Genomic DNA, 24050 nt, shown 5'->3' with positions numbered 1-24050 from the left:
CAGGACAGGCCACCAGTTCTAGGTTACTGCAATGATATGGCATGGTCAACCTCTGGGCCTGGAAAAAAATAGATCAGCACTGGATCCATTCTTGGAGAAGGTCCAATCCTGGGAGCAGGTCCTTTCTTGGAAGCGGTGAGCCCCTTTTGAGAGGCATCTAGGTATTTATAGAGCCTACCAGAGTACTCCTTCTATTGTTAGCCCCACCAAATAAATACTTACAAAGAATACTCCAAATATCCCACAAAAAGGCAGGCCCAGTTAGGATCCATATGGGTTTCGATAGCAACTTTTATTATGGGCAGAATTTTTAGCTTGGCAGGTGGGCGTGCGCCCGACCCAAATGAGTGTGAAATGACGTGCCTAGACATTGGCCGACGTCAACACGAAGTCACGTGATAGTTCGGTTGGTGGGCATGCGCCGGAGTTGGCAGCATGCCCGCTGACAACTTAAAGGTCTTCATAGGCCTTTTAATTATCAATTGTCCTTAATTTTGCATTGCCCATGCAACCTAATGGTTGACAGGCAGGCGAAAAGGCCTAGCGGCCTTTACATTTTTTTGGAAACGTCATCCACGGGCAGGATGAGGTTTCCAAAAGCAAATACAAATAAAAACTTGCATTTTTAATTAAAAACATATCCTTGCTCATGTGGCAGAGTCACACGAAGGGACATGTTTTATTACATTTTTCTGTTGTTTAATAATTTTTTCAATATATTCTTTATCTCCCTGAGCAGCTCCATGCCTAAGGGAGTTTATTCAGTGCTCTTTTGCACGAATACGTGAAGTTTGCTCTAGGCCTGCTCGCCATCCTACCCTTGCCTGCACAGGCAGCGCTTAATGCTGTCGCTCTTGTATCATGCTGGGCTGGCCTTAATTGGTCCACCAGCGTGAAATCGCAGTGCACTGTCAATCGCCGTGTGCCCCCTGAATAGTCCAGGCATCAGAAGTGCATCATGAGAAGACCCATGGTTCTCTCTACCACTGCCCTTGTGGAGGCATGGCTCCTATGGTACCGTTGCTTGGCCTCTGTTCTTGGATGGTGGAGAGGCATCATGAGCCACCTTTTGAGGGGATAGCCCTGGTCGCCCAGAAGCCAACCATCCAGCTGGGCTGGAGCACGGATGAGCCTCAGCACCTGTGAGTGAGAGTGTCTCAGGATGTAAATGTCATGGGAGCTGCCTGGGTACCTTGCACAGCCTTGTAGAATCTGCATCCTGTGATCACACTATCTGCAAGTTCTTGGAGTGGAATCCTTTCCTGTTGACGAAAGCACCCGACTCACCTGCTGGCCACATGTGTGATGTGGATTGCACCCTGGACGTGGGGGAGCCCAGCAATCACTACAAAGCCTCTGGCTTGCTCTGCCTGGCTGGCCTCTTCCATGCAGTAGTGAATGAAAGTCTGTCACCAGCTTGACATAATTGTGGACAGCTGTGCGGGAGACTCCACAAAGATCACCCACTGACCCCTGGAAAGAGGCTGAGGCATAGAAGTTGAGGGCAGCCTTCAGCGCCACTGGCACGGGGTGTGCACTCACACTGTTGGAGCTGATCTCAGGGCCAATCATCTGACAGATGGAGATCACGGTTTCCCTTGAGAGGCAGAGCCTCCTTCGGCATTGCACCTCAGACATATTGAGGTAGCTGCATCGCCACCTGTAAACCCTGGCAGCAGGATAGTGGTGTCTTCTGCGACCCCTTCCACCTTGGACTTCCTGTTGGCCCTGTGTCTGCGCCTGTTTGCCCACAGGTCGCTTCCCCTGGAGGCTTAATTGGGACACATGGCATCCTCCCCCTTCTGGCCCTCCCTTCCTCCTCAGAGGAGGTGCCTCCAGCTGAGCCCACAATCCCCATTCCCAGGGTAAGGGGAGGCTGTCTGATACCTGGGAGGCCCCAAGTGGTATGACTCCTCCAGAGTCCTGAACTGAAGCCTGTTATTCCTGTCAAAGCAGCTCTGAAACGAAATGAAGTTGTCCTGTTCAAAAAAGCAAGCGGCTGTAAGTTATAATCTAAAAAACTAACAACTCACATTAGCGAGCCCACTCACCTTCTTATCCCAACCGTGGATGAAGCTTTTGAAAATGTGGCCTACCCGCCTGCCTGTTGTGCCGGTGCGAAGCCCTGAAAATTGCACGGCCTGCTCAAAATCAAATTCAATTGGTGCCTCAAGGGCCTTAACTGGTCCGTTAATTAATGGCGGGCGTGCCTCCATCCTCACAGCGCGCCCGCCTACCGAAATATCACGATGGTGCGCAGTGACGTCGGGACGCACGCCCGATGTCATTGCACATCCTATTATGTTCCGGCATGTCGGGCCCACCCCAGCACACCAAATATAAAATTCTGGCTTTATATAAACAAGGAAAAAGAACAAATTAAGGAGGACAAATGTGAAAATGAAGATTCAAGGATGCTGTATAAAAAATAAGAACAGTCGTTCAACCTATTCTACAGTTAGACTTACCGGGCCCCAGTCTGAAACAGTCCACTGTCGATCACAAGGGGGTCCAACACAATCTTTCTGAGATGGCGGCTTTGTTTTCTCATCACACAACCACTCTTCCTTTGAGCATCTCACTTCCCTGGTCACAGTAACTCGTTCTGCACATTTTGCTGTACACTGGGAAAGAAAATATATTGGTGTATGAAATGCACAACAGAACTTTAATCCTTTGTTGCACCTCTTCCACTGGCAGTGTGTGTTACAAAAGGTGAGAAATTGAGCCAGCAATTCCAACGCAGTGGACTCTTAATCAACTTTTCTGTCAGGGGAGGGCAGTAAACAAACAAAAAACAGCCGTTTTGCCGTAGGGAGGGGACTCATCCCTTGGCATCTGCCACCATATAGGCCAACAACAGCTTTGGCTGAGGGTAGGTTTCCTGTCCAAATTCCCAGCTGGGCAAGTAATACCTGAATAAGGGAACAATGAGAATGTTGTTAAGTCCTTTTACCAATTAGTCTGCACAGATTTTGTTTGTACATCTTAAAAGGACTTCATTCTGTTGAGGAAACCATCTGTTCTGGGGGATTTGTCATATTTTAGTGCCACTAATTTCTTGTGTTGTTTTGCTTATGTTAATTTTGGTGAGTCCGATTCAGTATTAGTTTCCTTGTGATGGTCAGCATTCTGACCTCTTCCTCTACTGTAAATATTAACCTGACACAAAGTCATTATTCAGCATTTCAGCCATTTCCTTATTTTCATTGACAATATCACCATTATCAGCTTTCAAGAGATCCACAATGCTCTTTTCTCCAATATAACTGGAAAACTTGTGTAGATTTTGATATCCCTTGCAAGTTTCTTTTCATGATCCTTTTTTGTAGCTCTTCCTCTGTTTTGCCAGCCTTTTCTTTTCATTTTATGTGGTGTCTTATCTCTTTAGTTGTCTATGGTTGACTTCTTTGGCAAGCAGAAAACACCTGTGTTTTAGGAATATTGTCGCTGGCTGTCCCTCAATTTGACAATGATGTCCACTCAAGAGTTGCGAGTTTTTGATCTGCAGGTCTTTGGGAACATGAGGCAGAATCTCTCATAAGGTAGTGGGATCTGGATTTAGGATTTGCATCCTTTTCTTTCCTTCTCTGTTGCCATTCAGCCTCATCATTAAAGCGTTGACACTCAAAGTGTGCTGCAGATTGATGGGCAGGTTGTCACCATTCTGAACGAACTGTAGAAAGCTCCACAGTTAGTGAGTTTGTTGTCACTGTCCTTCAAGGAGACCTGCTGAGTGTCTTTGAAGCGTTTTCTTTGTCCTTCCCTAGGACGTTGGCCATTTGAGAATTGAGAGAACAGGATCTGGTGGGGGAGGTTGTCTGGCTGGCTAAAAACTGTCGCCAGTCCATCGAACTAGATTTTGAAGGAGTTTTGCCTAAATGCTTGTAGACCGGCTTCAAGGACGCGAGCATTTGTTTGATAGCCCTCCCACTGAATACCTTTAGACCATCCAAACTAGGTCTGTATCACATACAATCAGGATAGTTACAGCACAGAAGCAAGTCATTCAGCCCACTGTCTCTGCGCTAGCTCTCTGTAAGAGCTAGTTCCATTTCCCCATCTTTTCACTGTAGCCCTAAAAATCCATTTTGAAAGTCACGATTGATTTTTTTTTTAAACACTTCCCACTGATCTTGTCATTTTACTCATTAACAGGTTTGCCTGGCTTCCCCTGGTCAGTCTCTGTCTCATCGCATTCAAGCTAGTGTGTAAACTGTTACGGTAAATGCCGAGCTGCTCAAATCCCAGAGGGGAATTTGAAACAGCTGCCAAAACAGTTTTTGCAATTTGCATTGTTTGAGGAACATTCTGAAATCAGGAAACAATTTCCCTGACTACTTGTGATGATTTTATAGTAAAGTAAACATTTATTGCAAGAATAAAGGGAAAAAAAACAATTACATTTAAACACAAGAATGGCTTCACATAGTAAACAGTACTTTAAAACAGTTCCACAAATCTTAACTACCCTCAGAGCTGAACTTTCCCTTTTCTGTTTAGCAACCATCCTTTTAGATTTTAAAATGGATGGAAGTCCAGTAATTTTACCACAGCGCTTTTTCCTTGGGGTGTCCTCTGAGGCTGACAGCAACTGGTTCTTTTAGTCTGGCCCTTGTTCACACAGTCTTCTGGGAGTTCTGACCAGCTACTCTGCTGTCATCTGGGAGATCAAAGTAGCTACCCCCTCACATAGGCTTCAATATTTCCTAAAGATAAAAGCAAAGAACTGCGGATGCTGGAAATCCAAAACAAAAACAGAAATAGAAATACCTGGAAAAACTCAGCAGCTCCGGCAGCATTGGCGGAGAAGAACACAGTTGACGTTTCGAAACATCAACTGTGCTCTTCTCCGCCGATGCTGCCAGACCTGCTGAGTTTTTCCAGGTATTTCTGTTTTCAATATTTCCTATATGCGTTCTTTCCCTTTGATCTCTCTATTGTTTCAACCAGTCTCTTCAGAAAAGCTTTTTACCCAGAATTGATTAAACCATTCTTTACTTTAGCTCTTAGACTCGTAAAAACAAACTTACCTTATCTTTCAATCTTCCAATCCCAGCCCCGGCCGTGTATTCACCATACACACTGACCTTCCCCTCTCCGATGCTGAACGTTCAGTGCTCAGCAAAGGACTTAGTTTCATACCCTTGCGCCCTCATCTCAATGAATTTCGGGCTCGGCATGATGTTGAACTCTTCTTCTGCCACCTTCATCTCTGTGCTCACTTCTTTGGGCAGGAGTCCTCTCCCCATTCAATGGATCCTTTTACCCGCCTCCAATATTCTCCCTCCACCTGGACCCCTCTCTTGATCTTTTCATTGAGAACTGTCGGCGTGACATTAGTCGTCTCAATTTCTCTGCTCCTCTCACCCACTCTAACCTGTCTCTCTCTGAACTTGCTGCACTGCATTCTCTCAGGCCCAACCCTGATATTGTCATCAAACCTGCTGACAAGGGTGGTGCTGTTGTTATATGGCGCACTGACCTCTACCTCGCAGAGGCTGAGCGTCAACTCGCAGACACTTCTTCCTACCTCCCTCTGGACCATGACCCCACCACTGAACATCAAGCCATTGTTTCCAGGACTGTTACTGACCTCAACTCCTCTGGAGGTCTTCCTTCCACAGCTTCCAACCTCATAGTCTCCCAACCTTGGACGGGCCGCTTCTACCTCCTACCCAAAATCCACAAACAGGACTGTCCCGGCAGACCGATTGTGTCAGCCTGTTCCTGCCCCACGGAACTCATTTCTTGCTATTTTGACTCCATTCTCTCTCCCCTGGTCCAGTCCCTTGCCACCTACATTCATGATTCCTCTGATACCCTACATCATATCAACAATTTCCAGTTCCCTGGCCCCAACCGCATCCTCTTCACCATGGATGTTCAATGCCTCTACACCTCCATCCCCCACCAGGATGGTCTGAGGGCTTTCCACTTCTTCCTCGAACAGAGGCCCGAACAATCCCCATCCACCACTACTCTCCTCTGTCTGGCTGAACTTCTCACACTGAACAATTTCTCCTTAAACTCCTCTCACTTCCTCCAAATAAGAGGTGTGGCTATGGGTACCCGCATGGGCCCCAGTTATGCCTATCTCTTTATGGGATACGTGGAAAATTCCTTGTTCCAGTCCCACAACTCTTTCTCCGGTACATCGATGATTGCTTCGGTGCTGCTTCATGCTCTCATCTGGACCTGGAACAATTTATTAATTTTGCTTCCAATTTCCACCCCTCCATCGTTTTCACATGGTCCATCTCTGACACTTCCCTTCCCTTCCTTGACCTCTCTGTCTCAATTTCTGGTGATAGACTGTCCACCAATATCCACTACAAGCCTACCGACTCCCACAGCTACCTCGACTACAGGTCCTCACACCCCGCTTCCTGTAAGGACTCCATCCCATTCTCTCAGTTCCTTTGCTTCCGTCGCATCTGTTCTGATGATGCCTCTTTCAAAAACAGTTCCTCTGGTATGTCTTCCTTCTTCTTTAACCGAGGTTTTCCACCCACGGTAGGGCCCTCAACCATGTCCAGCCCATCTCCCGCGCATCTGCCCTCACACCTTCCTCTCCCTCCCAGGACCATGATAGGGTCCCCCTTGTCCTTACTTATCATCCCACCAGCCTCCGCATTCAAAGGATCATCCTCCGCCATTTCCGCCAACTCCAGCACAATGCCGCCACCAAACACATCTTCCCTTCATGCCCTCCAGCGGCATTCCGCAGGGATCGTTCCCTCCGTGACACCCTGGTCCACTCCTCCATCACCCCCTACATCTCAACTCCCTCTCACAGCACCTTCCCATTCAACCGCAGAAGGTGCAACACCTGCCCCTTTCTGTCCGCAAGCATTACCCAGACCTTCCTGTTGCTTGCCATTTCAAGACTCCACCCTGCTCTCGTGCCCACATGTACGTCCTTGGCCTGCTGCATTGTTCCAGTAAAGCTCAATGCAAAATGGAGGAACAGCACCTCATCTTCCGACTAGGCACTTTACAGCCTTCCTGAATGAATATTGAATTCAACAATTTTAGATCATGAACTCTCTCCTCCACCCCCACCCCCTTTCTGATCCCCCCCTTTTTCCCAATAATTTATACAGGTTTTTCTTTTCCCAACTATTTCCATTACTTTTAAATGTATTTCCATCCATTGTTTTATCTCTACCTTTTAGTCTATTTCGACCCCTTCCCTTCACCCCACCCCCACTAGGGCTATCTGTACCTTGCTTGTTCTGCTTTCTACCCTTAAGTCGTACATTCCTTAGATAATATCGCCACCATCAACACCTCTTTGTCCTTTTGTCTATGACATCTTTTGGTTATCTCCACCTATCCAGATCTACTTGTCCCATCAACCCCCTTAAACCAGCTTATATTTCACCTCTTTTCTATTTTTCCTTAGTTCTGTTGAAGAGTCATACGGACTCGAAATGCTAACTGTGTTCCTCTCCGCAGATGCTGCCAGACCTGCTGAGTTATTCCAGGTATTTTTATTTTTGTTTTGGATTTCCAGCATCCACAATTTTTTGCTTTTATCTTACCTTATCTTTACCTCACTTCCTTACAATCTGCATGTACCCCCCTTTGAATTAAAACAGTTCAATTCAAACTATTCCTGTTATTGCTTCATGTAAAACTCTGATTGAAGTTCCTCTTGGATTATTAATATATCAATACTCTAGGTCCTAATCAAATTACAGTCCAGCTTTCAGCACATAAAATATGCCAGGATCATTACTAGAGGAAAAATATTACAATGTCTTGTTTTCGTGACAAAATCAATAGGCGACCTGTGGTTAGGTACGCCACACTCTTAAACCAAGGGGAGTATTTTCTCCCCATTGGGCACGCAACCAATCGCTGCCCACGATTGACTGTGTGCTGCCATTTTACGTGGGTGGGCCAATTAAGCCCTGCTTAGCCTGACGTGCACAGCGTTACCTGTATGGGTGGTGGGGGGAGGAGGAAGAGAGAGGGGGGGAGGGAGAGAGAGAGAGAGAGAGAGAGGGGGGGAGGGAGAGAGAGAGAGAGAGAGGGGGGGAGGGAGAGAGAGAGAGAGAGAGGGGGGGGAGGGAGAGAGAGAGAGGGAGGGGGAGAGGGGGAGGGGGAGAGGGGGAGGGGGAGAGGGAGAGGGAGAGGGAGGGGGAGAGGGAGGGGGAGAGGGGAGGGGGAGAGGGAGGGGGAGAGGGAGGGGGAGAGGGAGGGGGAGAGGGAGGGGGAGAGGGAGGGGGAGAGGGAGGGGGAGAGGGAGGGGGAGAGGGAGGGGGAGAGGGAGGGGGAGAGGGAGGGGGAGAGGGAGGGGGAGAGGGAGGGGGAGAGGGAGGGGGAGAGGGAGGGGGAGAGGGAGGGGGAGAGGGAGGGGGAGAGGGAGGGGGAGAGGGAGGGGGAGAGGGAGAGAGAGGGGGAGAGAGAGGGGGAGAGAGAGGGGGAGAGAGAGGGGGAGAGAGAGGGGGAGAGAGAGGGGGAGAGAGAGGGGGAGAGAGTGTGTGTGAGAGAGAGAGTCGGGGCCTGCGCTCTTCCGCACGCAGTCACCGCGCATCATTGGCCCTGCACGCCGACCAGAAGATTCTGCCCCCAATAGGCGCTATGGATTTCTCCTCAACTCCCCTCAAGTGCTTGTCACACTGTGAGCCAACCAGTCTCAGTGAACTCTGTCTTTCGCACGAGGATTTCCAATCTCCACTCTCAAAGGACCCGGCTTTGGGATCTTCTCCCAAACAATGCTTTCTCTGAGACGCCTTTCGCAAAGGTCCACCTCCAAGGTTTTGAACTCTCCTTCGAATATCCCTCTCCCGGGATCATCACTTGCATTCAAGCTTCCGCCTATGCATGCTCTCTCAAATGCTCAGCTGTGCCAACAGAACACCACTGCTTCACTTACAAACCTTCAGCTGTCTCCTTGGATCTTCTGTCTTCTCACAAACTTATATTGCTTTCAATCTGCATCCTGCAGCTTTTGCTTTTAAGCTTGGAGCCTTTCTCTGCTCCTCACTCTTGACTTCACTTAACAGGACCTCTTCTATCCAACTGAACTCAGTGTGTGCGTGTGTAGCTGCCTCCCTCTCTGAATCCCACAGCACAGTTTTTTTCTACCTCGTTTTAACTTCTCTACATCACTACCCCTCCTTGATAACGCAGCTCTCCACTTAAAGGTTCATAAAACTCATTACAAACAGAGGCATCTCAGGTTTCATCCTCTTAACCCACCAAATACAGAAATACAAATTAAACTCTACTTCCTAACAATTGAACATAGCTGGCCATGTGTGCAAGGGGTGAGAGGTGGGTGCAGTGCTAAGTATGTGAGAGTGAGATGGACAATGAATTTAGATACAAGTCTTGATTGATAGAAACTGTTAGTAGTTGAGAGATGGGGGTATGGTGCATTGAGCAGTATGTAACCCTAGTGATGTAGATGGTGCAGTGTGGCATTTGAAAATGCATTCATGAACCTTGTAAGGTCATTAAATTTCTTTTAGTACTGCATCCACTCGGGGCTTACACTGCTGGTGTAAACCTACAAGGCTCTCGGCTCCAATTGCCTTCTGAAGCTTGTCTGGTGATCTTCCTGGCCTCCACTGATAAAGGATCTCTCTCCTACTGTTGACCTCCTGCACAAAGGCTTCCAAGCGTTGCAGGCTAATGCTAGCGGTCTAGCTCTGACGACCTGGATGCAGTGCTGTAATTTTTTTTCTATTCATTCATATGGGCATCACTGGCTAGGCCAGCAATTATAGTCCATCGCTAATTGCTCTTGAGAAGGTGGTGGTGAGCTGCCTTCTTGAACTGCTGCAGTCCATGTGGTGTAAGTACACCCACAGTGCTGTTCGGGAAGAGTTCCAAGATTTTGACCAATCAGAAGGAACGGCAATATATTTCCAAGTCAGGGTGGTGAGTGGCTTGGAGAGGAACTTGGAGGTGGTGGTGGTCTTGTCCTTCTAGATGGTAGTGGTCGTGGGTTTGGAAGGTGCTGTCTAAAGAAGCTTGGCGAGTTCCTGCACTGCATCTTGCAGATGGTACACATGTAGCTACTGTTCGTCAGTGGTGGAGGGAGTGAATGTTTGTGGATGGGGTGCCAATCAAGCAGGCCTTTTTGTCCTGGATGGTGTCGAGCTTCTTGAGTGTTGTTGGAGCTGCACTCATCCAGGCAAGTAGAGAGTACTCCATCAAATTCAATGGCCTCACAACAGTCGTGCATTAGAGAACATTGGGGCATGCTCTCTGCCATGTTGTTCCATTTCCATGTCTTTCCAAGGTCATACCAGTTCCAACACCTGTTCTAGCCAAGATGCACCCATTTTAAGAGGTGCAGGCTGGCTTTAAATAATGCAGGCTAGCTTGGACTCATGCTAGTGTCTCATGATTTTGTGCCCCCTGTTCAGGCGTACAGCCACTCAACATCACACTTAGTACTGGCTTGAAGTTGCAATCGTGATAAGGAGCAAGCTGCCAGCACTGGAAGAAATAGGTCCTAATCCCTGTCAACAAAAACAGAATTACGTGGAAAAACTCAGCAGGTCTGGCAGCATCGGCGGAGAAGAAAAGAGATGACGTTTCGAGTCCTCACGACCCTTCGACAGAACTTGAGTTCGAGTCCAAGAAAGAGTTGAAATATAAGCTGGTTTAAGGTGTGTGGGGGGGGGGTGTGGAGAGAGAGAGAGAGAGAGAGGTGGAGGGGGTTGGTTTGGTTGTAGGGACAAACAAGCAGTGATAGAAGCAGATCATCAAAAGATGTCAACAACAATAGAACAAAAGAACACATAGGTGTTAAAGTTGGTGATATTATCTAAACGAATGTGCTAATTAAGAATGGATGGTAGGGCACTCAAGGTATAGCTCTAATGGGGGTGGGGAGAGCATAAAAGATTTTAAAATATTTAAAAATAATGGAAATAGGTGGGAAAAGAAAAATCTATATAATTTATTGGAAAAAAAAGGAAGGGGGAAACAGAAAGGGGGTGGGGAGGGGGAGGGAGCTCAAGACCTAAAGTTGTTGAATTCAATATTCAGTCTGGAAGGCTGTAAAGTGCTTAGTCGGAAGATGAGGTGTTGTTCCTCCAGTTTGCGTTGGGCTTCACTGGAACAATGCAGCAAGCCAAGGACAGACATGTGGGCAAGAGAGCAGGGTGGAGTGTTAAAATGGCAAGCGACAGGGAGGTTTGGGTCATTCTTGCGGACAGACCGCAGGTGTTCTGCAAAGCGGTCGCCCAGTTTACGTTTGGTCTCTCCAATGTAGAGGAGACCACATTGGGAGCAACGAATGCAGTAGACTAAGTTGGGGGAAATGCAAGTGAAATGCTGCTTCACTTGAAAGGAGTGTTTGGGCCCTTGGACGGTGAGGAGAGAGGAAGTGAAGGAGCAGGTGTTGCATCTTTTGCGTGGGCATGGGGTGGTGCCATAGGAGGGGGTTGAGGAGTAGGGGGTGATGGAGGAGTGGACCAGGGTGTCCCGGAGGGAGCGATCCCTACGGAATGCCGATAGGGGGGGTTGAAGGGAAGATGTGTTTGGTGGTGGCATCATGCTGGAGTTGGCGGAAATGGCGGAGGATGATCCTTTGAATGTGGAGGCTGGTGGGGTGATAAGTACCCGTTTTCAGGCCTGATCCATTTTCCCCCCATTTGATTCTAAAAAACAAATAACTCAGGACAAAATTTTCTTCTAAACAGGAATCCTTTGTAATCCCCTGCTTTGACTTTTTAATGTAGACATGATACATGGAATTCAACAACTGAATAAACATTAGAAACAATATTAGTTAACTGTATAGACATGGAATAATCCTACCTCTGACCATTCCGACATCTCCCATTGTGGGCCACAAGCTGGGTTTTTGCATGTTTTACGTTCTGATGGTCTGGAGAGATCAGCCGATTCACACATTTCATTGTACACTGAGCTGTCGAACCCTGCAGAGATAATCTTCCAGCAGCGGACTATCCGGAATTGGTGTCCTTCTCCACAGGTGCGTGAGCATTCACTCCAGCTACTCGTTTCCCACCTGCAAAAATTTATTTATTTAGAGGATAAATCAGTGCATGTTACTTGAACATTCTCTGTCTCCCCTGTTACAGATTAATAAGGAGCCAGCCAAAGGAAAGAGTAGATGCAGTATTTAAGATCTTTAAGGGTATTAACAAGTTGAACCCAGAGTAACTTTGCCATGGTCTTAAGAGCACAAAGGGGGAACATGGGATGAAACTAAGAAAACAACCATGAACCAGTCTATAAGCAAATGGTGAATATTTGGAAAGCATTGCCCAGGAAGGCAATCAAGGCCATTAACATCAGTAGTTCGAAAGAAAGTTGGATAGGCATTGAGAGAAAATTAATTGGGGATATATGTAGTGAATTGTGTTTTGTTTTTGAATTCTGGGGTTGGCAGATGGATCAAAATGTTCCTAAACTTGGGCCTAATAGCCTTTTCCTGCCCTTATAATCTGCTATTTTCTTTTAAAACTGCAAATTTAATGCTGTTTTCACAGGCTATTTGTCAAAATTTGGCATGTACAGGCATACACATCTTCTGTTCTTGTTTGCATCCTTCTTTCCTTGGCAAGGCAAGCTGGCCTAAATAGTTTTATCCTATCAGGTGCACATTAACTGTGAGGTCCAATTTCTATTGATCCTTGGGCCTTTTGGTTCAAGCGCAGCTGCTTGCACAGCACTGAGTCTAGGCTGAAAAACAGACCCAGACAATTTCTGCCCCGTATCTCCATTTAGCAGATCAAAAATTCATTACGTTCAGAACTGAAGAAGAAAATCTTATATAAAACCAGTCCTTGAAATACATTCATGAGTTACGTCAAAGGAGTTATACATTCCATTGCACTTGCCCCAGTGCTAGCTCTTCAACTTTTAATCCAGCGCTAGCCAACTGATTTTCCAACATGACCTCATTTTAACATTTGAAATTAATGTGATGCCAGAAGCCAGCAGAAATAAAACAGCAATAAAGCAATACAGTACTAATTATATACTGAGTGTTAAAGTTCACGTAATATAGATCAACATGTGATACATCGTATAAATATGAGAATCTGTGTTTTTAAAATACTTTGCAGGTTTCAGCCAAGCTCTCCATATTGCCCGGTGACAGAAGACTCAGTGAAATCCCTCTCTCCTTTCCCCCCCACACTCAAACATCAGCCCCATCTCCCACAGTAATCAGGACTTCTCCTTTCCCCTCTTCCCCCCCCACACAAAGTAATCAGCCCCTCTTCCACTGCTACCACCCACCTTTGATCCAGTTGTCGGTACCTGTGAAGCAGAGTTAGCAGTTAGAGGTAGGGAGCCTGCACAACTGGTAAACAGGAGCAGAAACACAAGGAAGTTTGAAACCCTCCTGGCTCAGCCATATGACCTCCCATTTTTTTACTGCACTTCATCAGTCACTTAGTTACACTTGTCCGTCTCTTCCTGCGCCAAGTCAGCACACAGGCACCCCAGGCCCGCTTGGCACTTCCTAAGGTTAAAGGACATCCTTACAACATTTAAATGTTGTGAGGAATCCTTAAGAAGTATTTAGATGAGCACTTGAAACGCCATAGCATACAGGGCTATGGGCCAAGTGCTGGGATTAGAATAGATGGGTGCTTGATGGCCGGCATGGACATGATGGGCTGAAGGGCCTGTTTTTATGCTATATTACTCTATGACGGGCACCAAACCACCCTGTTTGGTGGCATCAGTCCAGTGGGTCCAGGGCTGTCTCACAGTCTCTACACTTGCCATTGCTGCCTTGCAGGAGGGGGAGCTTGCGACCTCAACTGCCGGTTCTGCAATCCCATTGGGGGTTGTGACCCAATGTTTGGGAACCACTATTCTAATCTCATTTCTATGTTTTTATAGGCTTCATTTTGAAATCCTTATTCAATTCTCTTTAAATTATATTATAGTCTCTGCTTCAATAACCATTTGCACTAAAGCATTCCACAGGTTGAAGTTTATGGTCACCCTGCTGGCAGGATTGAAAGCTGGGGTGCTTATAAAATCCAGCAGGTGACATTCCCACAACCTGCCTGCCCACTGCCAACCTGTTTGGAATTTTACAGGAGGCGATGGTGTAGTGGTGTTGTCACTGGACTGGTAATCCAGAGACGCAGGGTATTGCTCTGGGGCCCCGGGTTTGAATCCTGCCATGGCAGATGGTGGAATTTGAATTCAATAAATATCTGGAATTAAAAGTCTGATGAAGACCACTGTCGATTGTTGTAAAAACCCACCTGGTTCACTGCCCTTTAGGGAAGGAAATCTGTCGTCGTCACCTGGTCTGGCCTACATGTGACTCCAGACCCACAGCAATGTGGTTGACTCTTAAAAACACCCTCTGAACAAGGGCAATAAATGCTGGTTTAGCCAGTGACACCCACATCCCACGAATGAATAAAAACAGGAGGCAAGGGAGGTGCCAGATAGCATGCCCATCCTTGGGCCTACTGAGGTCCTTAAGTGGACAATTAAATGGTCAGTTAAGGGCCTCATCCTACCCCGTTGTTATTTTGCCTGCAGTGGGAGGGAAGCCCGGCAGCTTTCCATGGAGGGGGAGAAGGGGAAAGGGAAGGGAAGAGGTGAGGAAGGGGAGTGGGGGGGGACAGAGGAGAGTGGGGGGGGCGGAAGGGAGTAGGGGAGGGGGAAGTAAGAGGAGAGATGGGGGAAAAGGGCGGGGGGGGTGAAGAGAAAGAGAGAGAGAGAGAGAGAGAGATAGGCGGGGGGGGGGGTGGTGAAGGGTGCGAGAGTGAGTAGGGATGGTGGGCAGTCAGGCCCTGGGTCAATCAGAGGCACCTACTCACAGCCCCCTGCAGGTCATACTTCCCTTTTTATTTTATTTCTTTCTTTTTTCTTTTTTTTTCCCCAACACTGAACAGTTTTATTTTTAAAGAGACAGTTACATTTGTAGAGAGCACAGGCTGGAGCAGGAGACAGTTACTTCCCTTTTTAATCTCCCTCACAGCCACTCAAATCAGGCCCACTGACCTGACAGCCTGCCCCTGTTGCTACTCTGGACTTAGCTCTTAGTCTGGATCCCTCTTTGGCAGGACAGGTTGTGGTCCCAGCATTGGCCACTCACCTGCCTGGTGCTGCTGGGACTACAGAGCTGCTGGCCATCCGACTGGCTGGCAGCTCCCCAAGACAGGACTTCGTCCCAAGATAGGGGTGGAAGCGTTGCCTTAAAGCAATTAATGCTGCTCCCAACATTAAATTGATGCGGGGCAGCTGTCAGGATCGTGGGCAGGTGCACCACCAACCTTTTAGCAGGAAGCAGGAGTTTTTTTTGGGGGGAGGGGGGTGCAGCCCCATTTTCCAGTAACTTTCCATATGGCATTTCATTTAATTTTCTGTTAGCAAACTTCAATATTATTCCCCTAATGTTTATATCCAAATCAGTTTCAGAAATGGAAAGTAAAGCCAAAGAAATTCTAGAACAGATCCCTGATGTACAGCAACTACACAAATTCTATCAATGCAAAAAAAAATTCATTTACTCTTTCCTTTCTGTTCCCTAGTTATCTATCTACCCATCTGTCACATTCCCCTTAACACCATATGCGACTAATTTGGTTACAAATCAATATTTAATGCACTACAGCTGTTTTAATAAACACCGGTTGGGAAAGGATAATACAAAAAGAAAATCGATTACTTACCTTGGTTGACATTCTCTTCCTATACAAAACTCACGCACTGGCTCTGGCCGAGTCACAGAATCACAATATGAATCGTCAACTTCAATGCCATCATAACGAACACACAATGCAAAAGAAGTGGATACTCCTGCACGCAGTTAAACAATTGTTTAAATGTTACATGTGACAGCATCTCTCTTTTAATTCTATCCCATGGATAAGGGTAGAAAATACAATTACTAGGTAGATGATCACAATATCAGCTCTGGTTATCTGGCTGTGAAATAATTCCAGTATTTTACAATCTGATTACAAGATATTTTTGATTCAAAATAGTGTTTTATTACTTCTCAGTGGAGACAAACAAAACCCACCTTTCATAGCTAGCTATCAATGGATTCCAACAGCCTTTGTCAGTGCCTTGTTTTCTATGTGGCTACTGACTGGAGATCCCAAATGCTCTCTGCTGCACTAGCAAATTTGCTTTCCCAACAACAACATAAATGTTAGTGCCTTTAATACAGTAAAATGCCCAAAGGTCCTCTCACATAAGAAAGCAGAACATGCTTACTATTAGAGGGGGGGGGGAACAATCAAAGTCATTGCTGAAAAGACTTAGGCATAGATCTAGACTGACATTTCAGTGCAGCACTGAGAAGGTATTGCATTGTTGGAGAGGCCATCCTTTACTCAAGTTGAGGTGTCAGCTGAGAATATATTCATCAAGTTCGTAATGGGACTTAAATGCATAGTTTACTGACTCAGAAGAAAGAAAAAAGTTGCCAACTGAGCTAAGAAGGCTTCATGAAGGATGATGCTGGTGGCTTTGACCAGGGTGGTTTGGTACTTAGGCAGCACGGAAACTAAGACCCTGTCCGTCATCGGGGAAGGCGTAATGGTATTGTCACTGGACTGGTAATCAAGTGACGCAGGGTAATGCTCTGGGGACCTGGGTTCGAATCCCACCATGGCAGACAGTGGAATTTGAATTCAATAAAAATGTGGAATTAAAATACCAGTGCTGTAGAAACCCATCTGGCTCACTAATGTCCTTTGGGGAAAGCCACTCAGTTGTATCAACCCGCTAAAAAGCCAATAAAAAGGAATGAACCACCTGGCATCAACCTAGGCACTGGAAAGGACAGCGTTTCAGCCCTGTCGACCCTGCAAAGTCCTCCTTACTAACATCTGGGGGCTTGTGCCAAAGCTGGGAGACTGGTCAAGCAACAGCTCGACGTAGTTGTACTCATGGAATCATACCTTGCAGATCATGTCCCACACACACCACCATCACCATCATCAGCAGAGGTGGCGGCACAGTGGTATACAGCTGGGAGGGAATTGACCTCCACGTGATATCAAGAAACGGCTGAAGGCACTGGATATTGCAAAGGCTATGGGACCTGACAATATTCCGGCAATAGTACTTGTGCTCCAGATCTTGCTGCGCCCCCTAGCCAAGCTGTTCCAGTACAGCTACAACACTGGCATCTACCCGGCTCTGTGGAAAAATTGCCCAGATATGTCCTGTACACAAAAAACAGGTCAAATCCAACCCAGCCTACTCTGCCTCATCACTCTACTCTCCATCATCAGTAAAGCAATGGAAGGGGTCATCAACAGTGCTATCAAGCGGCACTTGCTTAGCAATAACTTGCCCACTAACGCTTAATTTGGGTTCCACCAGGGTCACTCAGCTCCTGGCCTCAAATTTGGACAGAAGAGCTAAATTCCAGAGGCAAGGAGAGAGTGACTGCCCTTGACATCAAGGCCACATTTGACTGAGTATGGCATCGAGGAGCCCCAGCAAGATGCAAATCAATGGGAATCAGGGGGATAACTCCACTGTTTGGAGACATACCTAGCACAAAGGAAGATGGTTGTGGTTGTTGGAGGTCAACCATCTTAGTTCAAGGACATCACTGCAGGAGTTCCTCATGCTAGTGTCCTAGGCCCAATGATCTTCAGCTGTTTCAATGACCTTCCTTGCATCATAAGGTCAGAGTGGGGATGTTAGCTGATAATTGCACAATGTTCAGCACCATTCGCGGCTCCTCAGATACTGAAGCACTCCATGTCCAAATGCAGCAAGATCTGGACAATATCCAGGCTTGGCTGATAAGTGGAAAGTAATATGCATGTCACACGTGCCAGGCAATGGCCATCTCCAACAAGGAGAGAATCTAACCATTGCCCCATAACATTCAATGGCATTACCATCGCTGATTCCCCCACTAACAACATCCTGGGAGTTACCATTGACCAGAAACTGAACTGAACTAGTCACATAAATACTGTGGCTACAAGAACAGATCAGAGGCTAGGAATCATGCGACGAGTAACTCAGCTCCTGACTCCCCAAAGCCAGCCCACCATCTACAAAGCACAAGTCAGGAGTGTGATGGAATACTCCCCACTTGCCTGGATGAGTGCAGCTCCAACAACACTCGAAGCTGGACACCGTCCAGGACAAAGCAGCCCACTTGTTTGTCACCCCTTCAACAAACATTCACTCCCTCCACCGCTGATGCACAGTGGCAGCAAAGTGTGCCATCTACAGGGTGCATTGCAGAAACTCACCAAGGCTCCAGAGGCAGCACCTTCAAAACCCACAACCACTATCATCTAGAAGGACAAAGGCAGCAGATACATGGAAACACCATCACCTGGAAGTTCCCTTCCAAGCCACTCACCATCCTGATTTGGAAATATATCACTGTTTCTTCACTGTTGCTGGATCAAAATCATGGAACTCCCTCCCTAACACCACAGGGAATGCAGCAGTTCAAGGCGGCTACTCACCACCACTTTCTCAAGGGCAGTTAGGAATAGGCAATAAATGCCGGCCTTGCCAGCGACACCCACATCCCATAAATGAATATAAACATTTGTACACATGGCTTTCGACAATAGGAAGATAGGTAAAGTTGACAGCATGAGGATGACAATATTTCAGGTGAATTGGAGTCTGTGTAGGATGCAGCTCACAAACAGTGAGAAACACATTGGAAGAGTTGAGTCTAAAGCTAAATGAAGCATGAATAGTTTTTTTTTAAATTCACTCATGGGATGTGGGCTTCGCTGGCTGGGCTGCTCCTAATGCAATTATATCCTTTAAGGAGGCCAAATCTATACACAGTACCATCAGGTGCAGTCTCACCAAGGCCCTGTTCAGCAGTAGCAACACTTCCATACTTTTATACTTGATTTCCCTTGCAACAAACACCAGCATTCCATTTGCCTTCCTAAATACTTGCTGTACCAGCACACCAACTTTGGCGATTCATGTACCAGGACTCCCAGGTGCTTCCGTAATGTGAAGTTCTGCAGTCTCTCTCCATTTAATTAATATACTGCCTTTCTATTCTTCCTGCCAAAATGGACAAGTTCACATTTTATTCCATTTGCCACATGTTTGCCCACACACTCAATCAATCTAAATCCCTTTTTCTTCTTTATGTCCTCTAGGCAACTTACTTTCCTACCTATCTTTGTGTTATCAGCAAATTTAGCTACCATACTTCAGCCCTTTCAACTAAGTTATTGATACAGATTGTAAATAGTTGAGGCCCCAGAAGAGATTCCTGTGGCACTCTACTAGTAACAGCCTGTCAAAACAGAAGTGACCCATTTATCCCTACTCTCTGCTCCTTGCTAGCTAACCAATCCGTTATCTATGTTAATATGTTACCCCCTACACCATGTGATCTAGCACCTTGTCCAACACCTTTTGGAAATCCAAACACATCACATCCACAGGTTCCCCTTTATCCACCTTGCTTGTTACTTCCTCAAAGAGCTCAAATAAATTTATCAAACATAATATCCATTTCCATGTAGCCCATTTGGTGCAGGTACTTCCACATTGCTGCGAGGGAGGAAGCTCCAGGATTTGATCCAGTGACAATGAAAGGATGGCAATATTTCCAAGTCAGGATGGTGAGTGGCTTGGAGGGGAACTTACTAGTGGTGGTGTCCCCATGCATATGCTGCCCTCATCCTTCTAGGTGGTAGAGATCACGTGTTTGGAAGGTGCTGTTGAAGCAGTCCTCGTAAGTTGCTGCAGAGCATCCTGTAGATGGCACACACTGTTGCCACTGTGTCACGGTGATGTGGGGAATTAATATTTAAAGTGGTGGATGGGATGAAGCTGGTTGCTTTAGCTTGGATGATGTCAAGCTGTGTGTGTGTCATCATGGCTACACTCATCCACGCAAGTGGTAAGTATTCCAGAACAGTTCTGAATTGTGCCTTGTAGATGGAGGACAGGCTTTGGGGAGTCAGGAGATGAATTCCCAGCCTCTGACCTGCTCTTGTAGCCACAGTATTCATATAGCTGGTCCAGTTCAGTTTCTGGCCAATGGTGACCCTCAGGATGTTGATGTTGGGGGATGCAACAATGGTAATGCCATTGACTAGCATGGGTAGATGGTTAGATTCTTTCTTATTAGAGATAATCACCTATTTGTCTGGCACTTGCGTGGCATAGATGTTGTTTGCCATTGATCAGCCAAAGCCTGAATCTTGTCCAGAATGCTTCACTATCTGAATTTTGAATGTTACTGAACACTTAACGAACATTCTCACTTCTGACCTTAAGATGGAGGAAAGGTCATTGATGAAGCAGCTGAAAATGATTGGGCCTCGGATACTACCCTGAGGAGCTCCTGCAGTGATGTCCTGGGACTCCGATGATTGGCCTCCAAAAACTACAACCATCTTCCTTTGTGCTAAGTGTGGCTCCAACCAGTGGAGTTTTCCATGAATCCCATTAACTTCAATTTGCTAGGGCTCCTTGGTGCTACACTCAGTCAAATGTTCCCTTGATGTCAAAAGCAGTCACTCTCACCTCATCTCTGGAATGCTGTTTTTTTGTTTGTTTGGACCATAGCTGTAATAAGGTCTGAGGCCCAGACGGAACCCAAACTGAGCAACGGTGAGTAGGTTATTGCTGAATAACAACCACTTGATAACACTGTTGGCGACACCTTGCATCACTTCACTGATCATTGAGAGGAGTCTGAAGGGACGGTAATTGGACGGTTTGGATTTGCCTTGCTTTGGTGTGTGCAGGGCAGAGCTGGGCAATTTCATTTTGCTAGGTACATGCTAGTGTTGTAGCTGTACGTGAGCAGCTTGGGTTAGGGTTGCAGCTAGTTTTGGAGTACAAGTCTTCAGTACTAGTGCCAGGATGTTGTCAGGGCGCATAGCCTTTGCTGTATCCAGTGTTTTCAGCTGTTTCTTGATATCCAAAAATTTAAGTGAATCATATTTTTTGAAGTCTGGAGTCTGTGATGCTGGGGACCTCAGGAGCCAAGATGAATCATCTAGCCAACAGTTCTGACTGAAGATGATTGCAAATGCTTCAACCTCATCTTTTGCATTGATATACAGAACTCCTCCATCAGTGGGACGGGCTTAATTATAGAGCCACCTCCTCCGCTTAGTTGTTTAATTGTCCACTACTATTTGTTACGACCAGGATGGGAGGCATACGTGAATTATCAAGTCCCACTACTCTGCAGGCCATACCGTTTAGTGTTTAATTTTCTCACCAAAATGGCCAATTGTGTACCTATACCTCTAGTACCCAGAATAAAAGAGACTCTGACCAGCTTCTTCCAAAAACTCAATGATTACAGAATCACACAGTGCAGAAGAGGCCCTTCGGCCATCAAGTCTTCACCGACATGCGAGAAACACCTGACCTACCTACCTAATCCCATTTACCAGCACTTGGCCCATAGTTTTGAATGTTATGACATGCCAAGTTCTCATCCAGATACTTTTTAAAAGACGTGAGGCAACCTGCCTCCACCACCCTTCCAGGCAGCGCATTCCAGACCATCACCACCCTCTGGGTAAAAAGGTTTTTCCTCACATCCCCGCTAAACCTCCTTCCCTTCATCTTGAACTTGGGTCCCCTCGTGACTGACCCTTCAACTAAGGGGAACAGCTGCTCCCTATCCATTCTGTCCATGCCCCTCATAATCGTGTACACCTCGATTAGGTCACCCCTCAGTCTTCTCTGCTCCAACGAAATGTCAATCCAACCTCTCTTCATAACTTAAATGTTTCATCCCAGACAACATTCTGGTGAATCTCCTCTGCACCCCCTCCAGTGCAATCACATCCTTTCTATAATGTGGCGACCAGAACTGAACACAGTACTCCAGCTGTGGCCTCACCAATGTTCTATAAAACTCCAACATGATCTCCCTACTTTTGTCATCTATGCCTCGATTGAAAAAGGCAAGTGTCCCATATGCCTTTTTCACCACTCCACTAACATGCCCCTGTGCCTTCAGAGATCTTTGGACACACACGCCAAGGTCCCTTTGTTCCTCAGAACTTCCTAGTGTCATGCCGTTCATTGAATACTTCCTTGACAAATTACTCCTTCCAAAGTGTATCACCTCACACTTTTCAGGGTTAAATTCCATCTGCCACTTATCTGCCCATTTGACCATCCCGTCTATATCTTCCTGTAATTCATTTTAAAACAAGTACTGGCTAATAAACAATTGCAAATGATAATTATAAACTATTTATCTCTCCCTCCCTAAACAACTTTGCTGCCACTTCTGGGAAGGTGATTGTGGAGCCTGGGGCATTGACTGTAAGGTATGATTCGATGAGTATGATTATGTTAGGCAGTTGCTTGATTAAGCTGTGGGACGGCTCTCCCAATTTTGGCACAAGTTTCCAGATATTAGTGAGAAGGACTTTGCAGGGTGTGCTTTTGTTGTTGCCAGTGCCTAAGTTGATGCTAAGAGATCCATCTATTTTTATCCTTTTGACTTTTCTGTAGCAGTTTGATACAGCTGAGTGGCTTACTATAATAAAGGCAAAATACTGCGGATGCTGGAAATCTGAAAAAAAAAATGCTGGAAAAACTCAGCAGGTCTGACAGCATCTGTGGAGCAAAAGACAGAGTTAATGTTTTGAATCTGTATGACTCTTCTTCAGAGCGGCTTACTAGGTCATTTCGGAGGGCAGTTAAGTATCATTCACAATGCAATGGGATGGAGTCACATGTAGGCCCGACCAAGAAGGGAAGGCAGATTTCCTCCCCTCAAAGGGTATTAGTAACCAAATGGATTTTTATGACTGGTAGTTTCATAATCATTATTAATGAAACTTGCTTTTCATTCTGGATTTATTAATTACTTGAATGTAAACTCCCCCAGCTGCCATGGTGGGATTTGAATTAGTTTCTGGAGCATTAGTCCAAGCCTCTGGGATTACTATCCAGTAATATTACCACTTTGCTACTGTCCCCCTAGTTAATCTACACTTGTTCAATTGACTATCCTCCTCCAAGAATGCAGAGCGGTCATCACCTTTCTCCTCCTGCAATTCCAGTCATCTCTGCAACACAGTTGAGCAAGGCACAACATACCACTACCACTCCAGACATCCTTGCTGGTGCATACTAAAGGGGACCCGTTGCAGATCTATCCAGATGCCTGAATCACATCTTCAGCAAGTTAATGGCTTACATAAAAACATAAGAAATAGTCATAGGAGTAGACCTTATGTCCCACTGGGCCTGCTCCCCCATTCAATAGAGTCATGGCTGATCTTCGGCTTCAATTCCACTTTCTCGCCTGCTCCCCATATTTCTTGGTTCCCTGAGACACCAAAAATCTTTCTTAACCTTAAACATATTCAAAGGCAGAACATCCATAACCTTCTGGGGTAGAGAATTCCAAAAACTCACAGCCCTTTGAGTGAAGAAATTTCTCCTCACCTCAGCCCTAAATGGTCATCCCCCTTATCCTGAAACTGTGTCCCCGTGGCTTGTTCTATGACCACTCTTGCATTCATCTGGCTCCAGTTCTATCTTTATTTAGGAGTTTAGAAGAGTAAGGAGGTGACTCGTTCGAACCCTTTAGGATCCTGAGGGGTCTTGACAGGATGGATATGGAGAGAATGTTTCCTCTTGTGGGAGAATCTAGAACTAAGGACTATGGTTTAAAAATAAGAGGTCGCTCATTTAAGACAGAGATGAGGAGGATTTTTTTCTCTCAGAGGGTCATGTCTTTGGAACTCTTTTCCTCAAAAGGCAGTGGAAGCAAGTTCTTTGAAAATTTTTAAAGCAGAGCTAGATAGATTCTTGATTAACAAGGGGATGAAAGATTATTGGGCAGGTTACAGTCAGATCAGCCACTATCTTATTGAATGGCGCAGCAGGCTTGAAGGGTCGAATGGCCTACTCCTGCTTCAAGTTCATATCTGTTCTGTATCAGTGGTAGGACTCCTTCATAGATGTCATCAGCCACAGCCTTAGCAAGTAGCTCATCTCTTAGTACCTCCAGTCAGTGGATGGCTGCTAAGATTTGTAGGGGATATGACTAGCACATTATGAAAGCTGATGGCAACTTCCAGGATATCTAGCACAGGCATGCATAAAAACCT

At 46.2% G+C, this 24050-nt stretch overlaps 1 protein-coding gene across 1 annotated transcript in view; it reads right to left on the bottom strand.

Moving 5' to 3' along the window:
- Window positions 1-24050, bottom strand: part of adamtsl2 (ADAMTS-like 2) — a 130786-nt gene that overhangs the window by 16711 nt on the left and 90025 nt on the right. Inside the window, exons 14-16 of the mRNA XM_041194450.1 lie at window positions 15651-15777; window positions 11791-12004; window positions 2469-2624 (exon numbers count right to left, since the gene is read on the bottom strand). Of these exons, the coding sequence (XP_041050384.1) occupies window positions 2469-2624; window positions 11791-12004; window positions 15651-15777 (497 nt within the window). The remainder of the gene's footprint in view (window positions 1-2468; window positions 2625-11790; window positions 12005-15650; window positions 15778-24050) is intronic.

This window comes from Carcharodon carcharias, chromosome 8 (genome assembly GCF_017639515.1).
Source record: "Carcharodon carcharias isolate sCarCar2 chromosome 8, sCarCar2.pri, whole genome shotgun sequence".
NCBI classification, from domain to species: domain Eukaryota; kingdom Metazoa; phylum Chordata; class Chondrichthyes; order Lamniformes; family Lamnidae; genus Carcharodon; species Carcharodon carcharias.
Note: the sequence above shows the minus strand (reverse complement) of the source record. Positions and strands in the feature narration are given on the sequence as shown.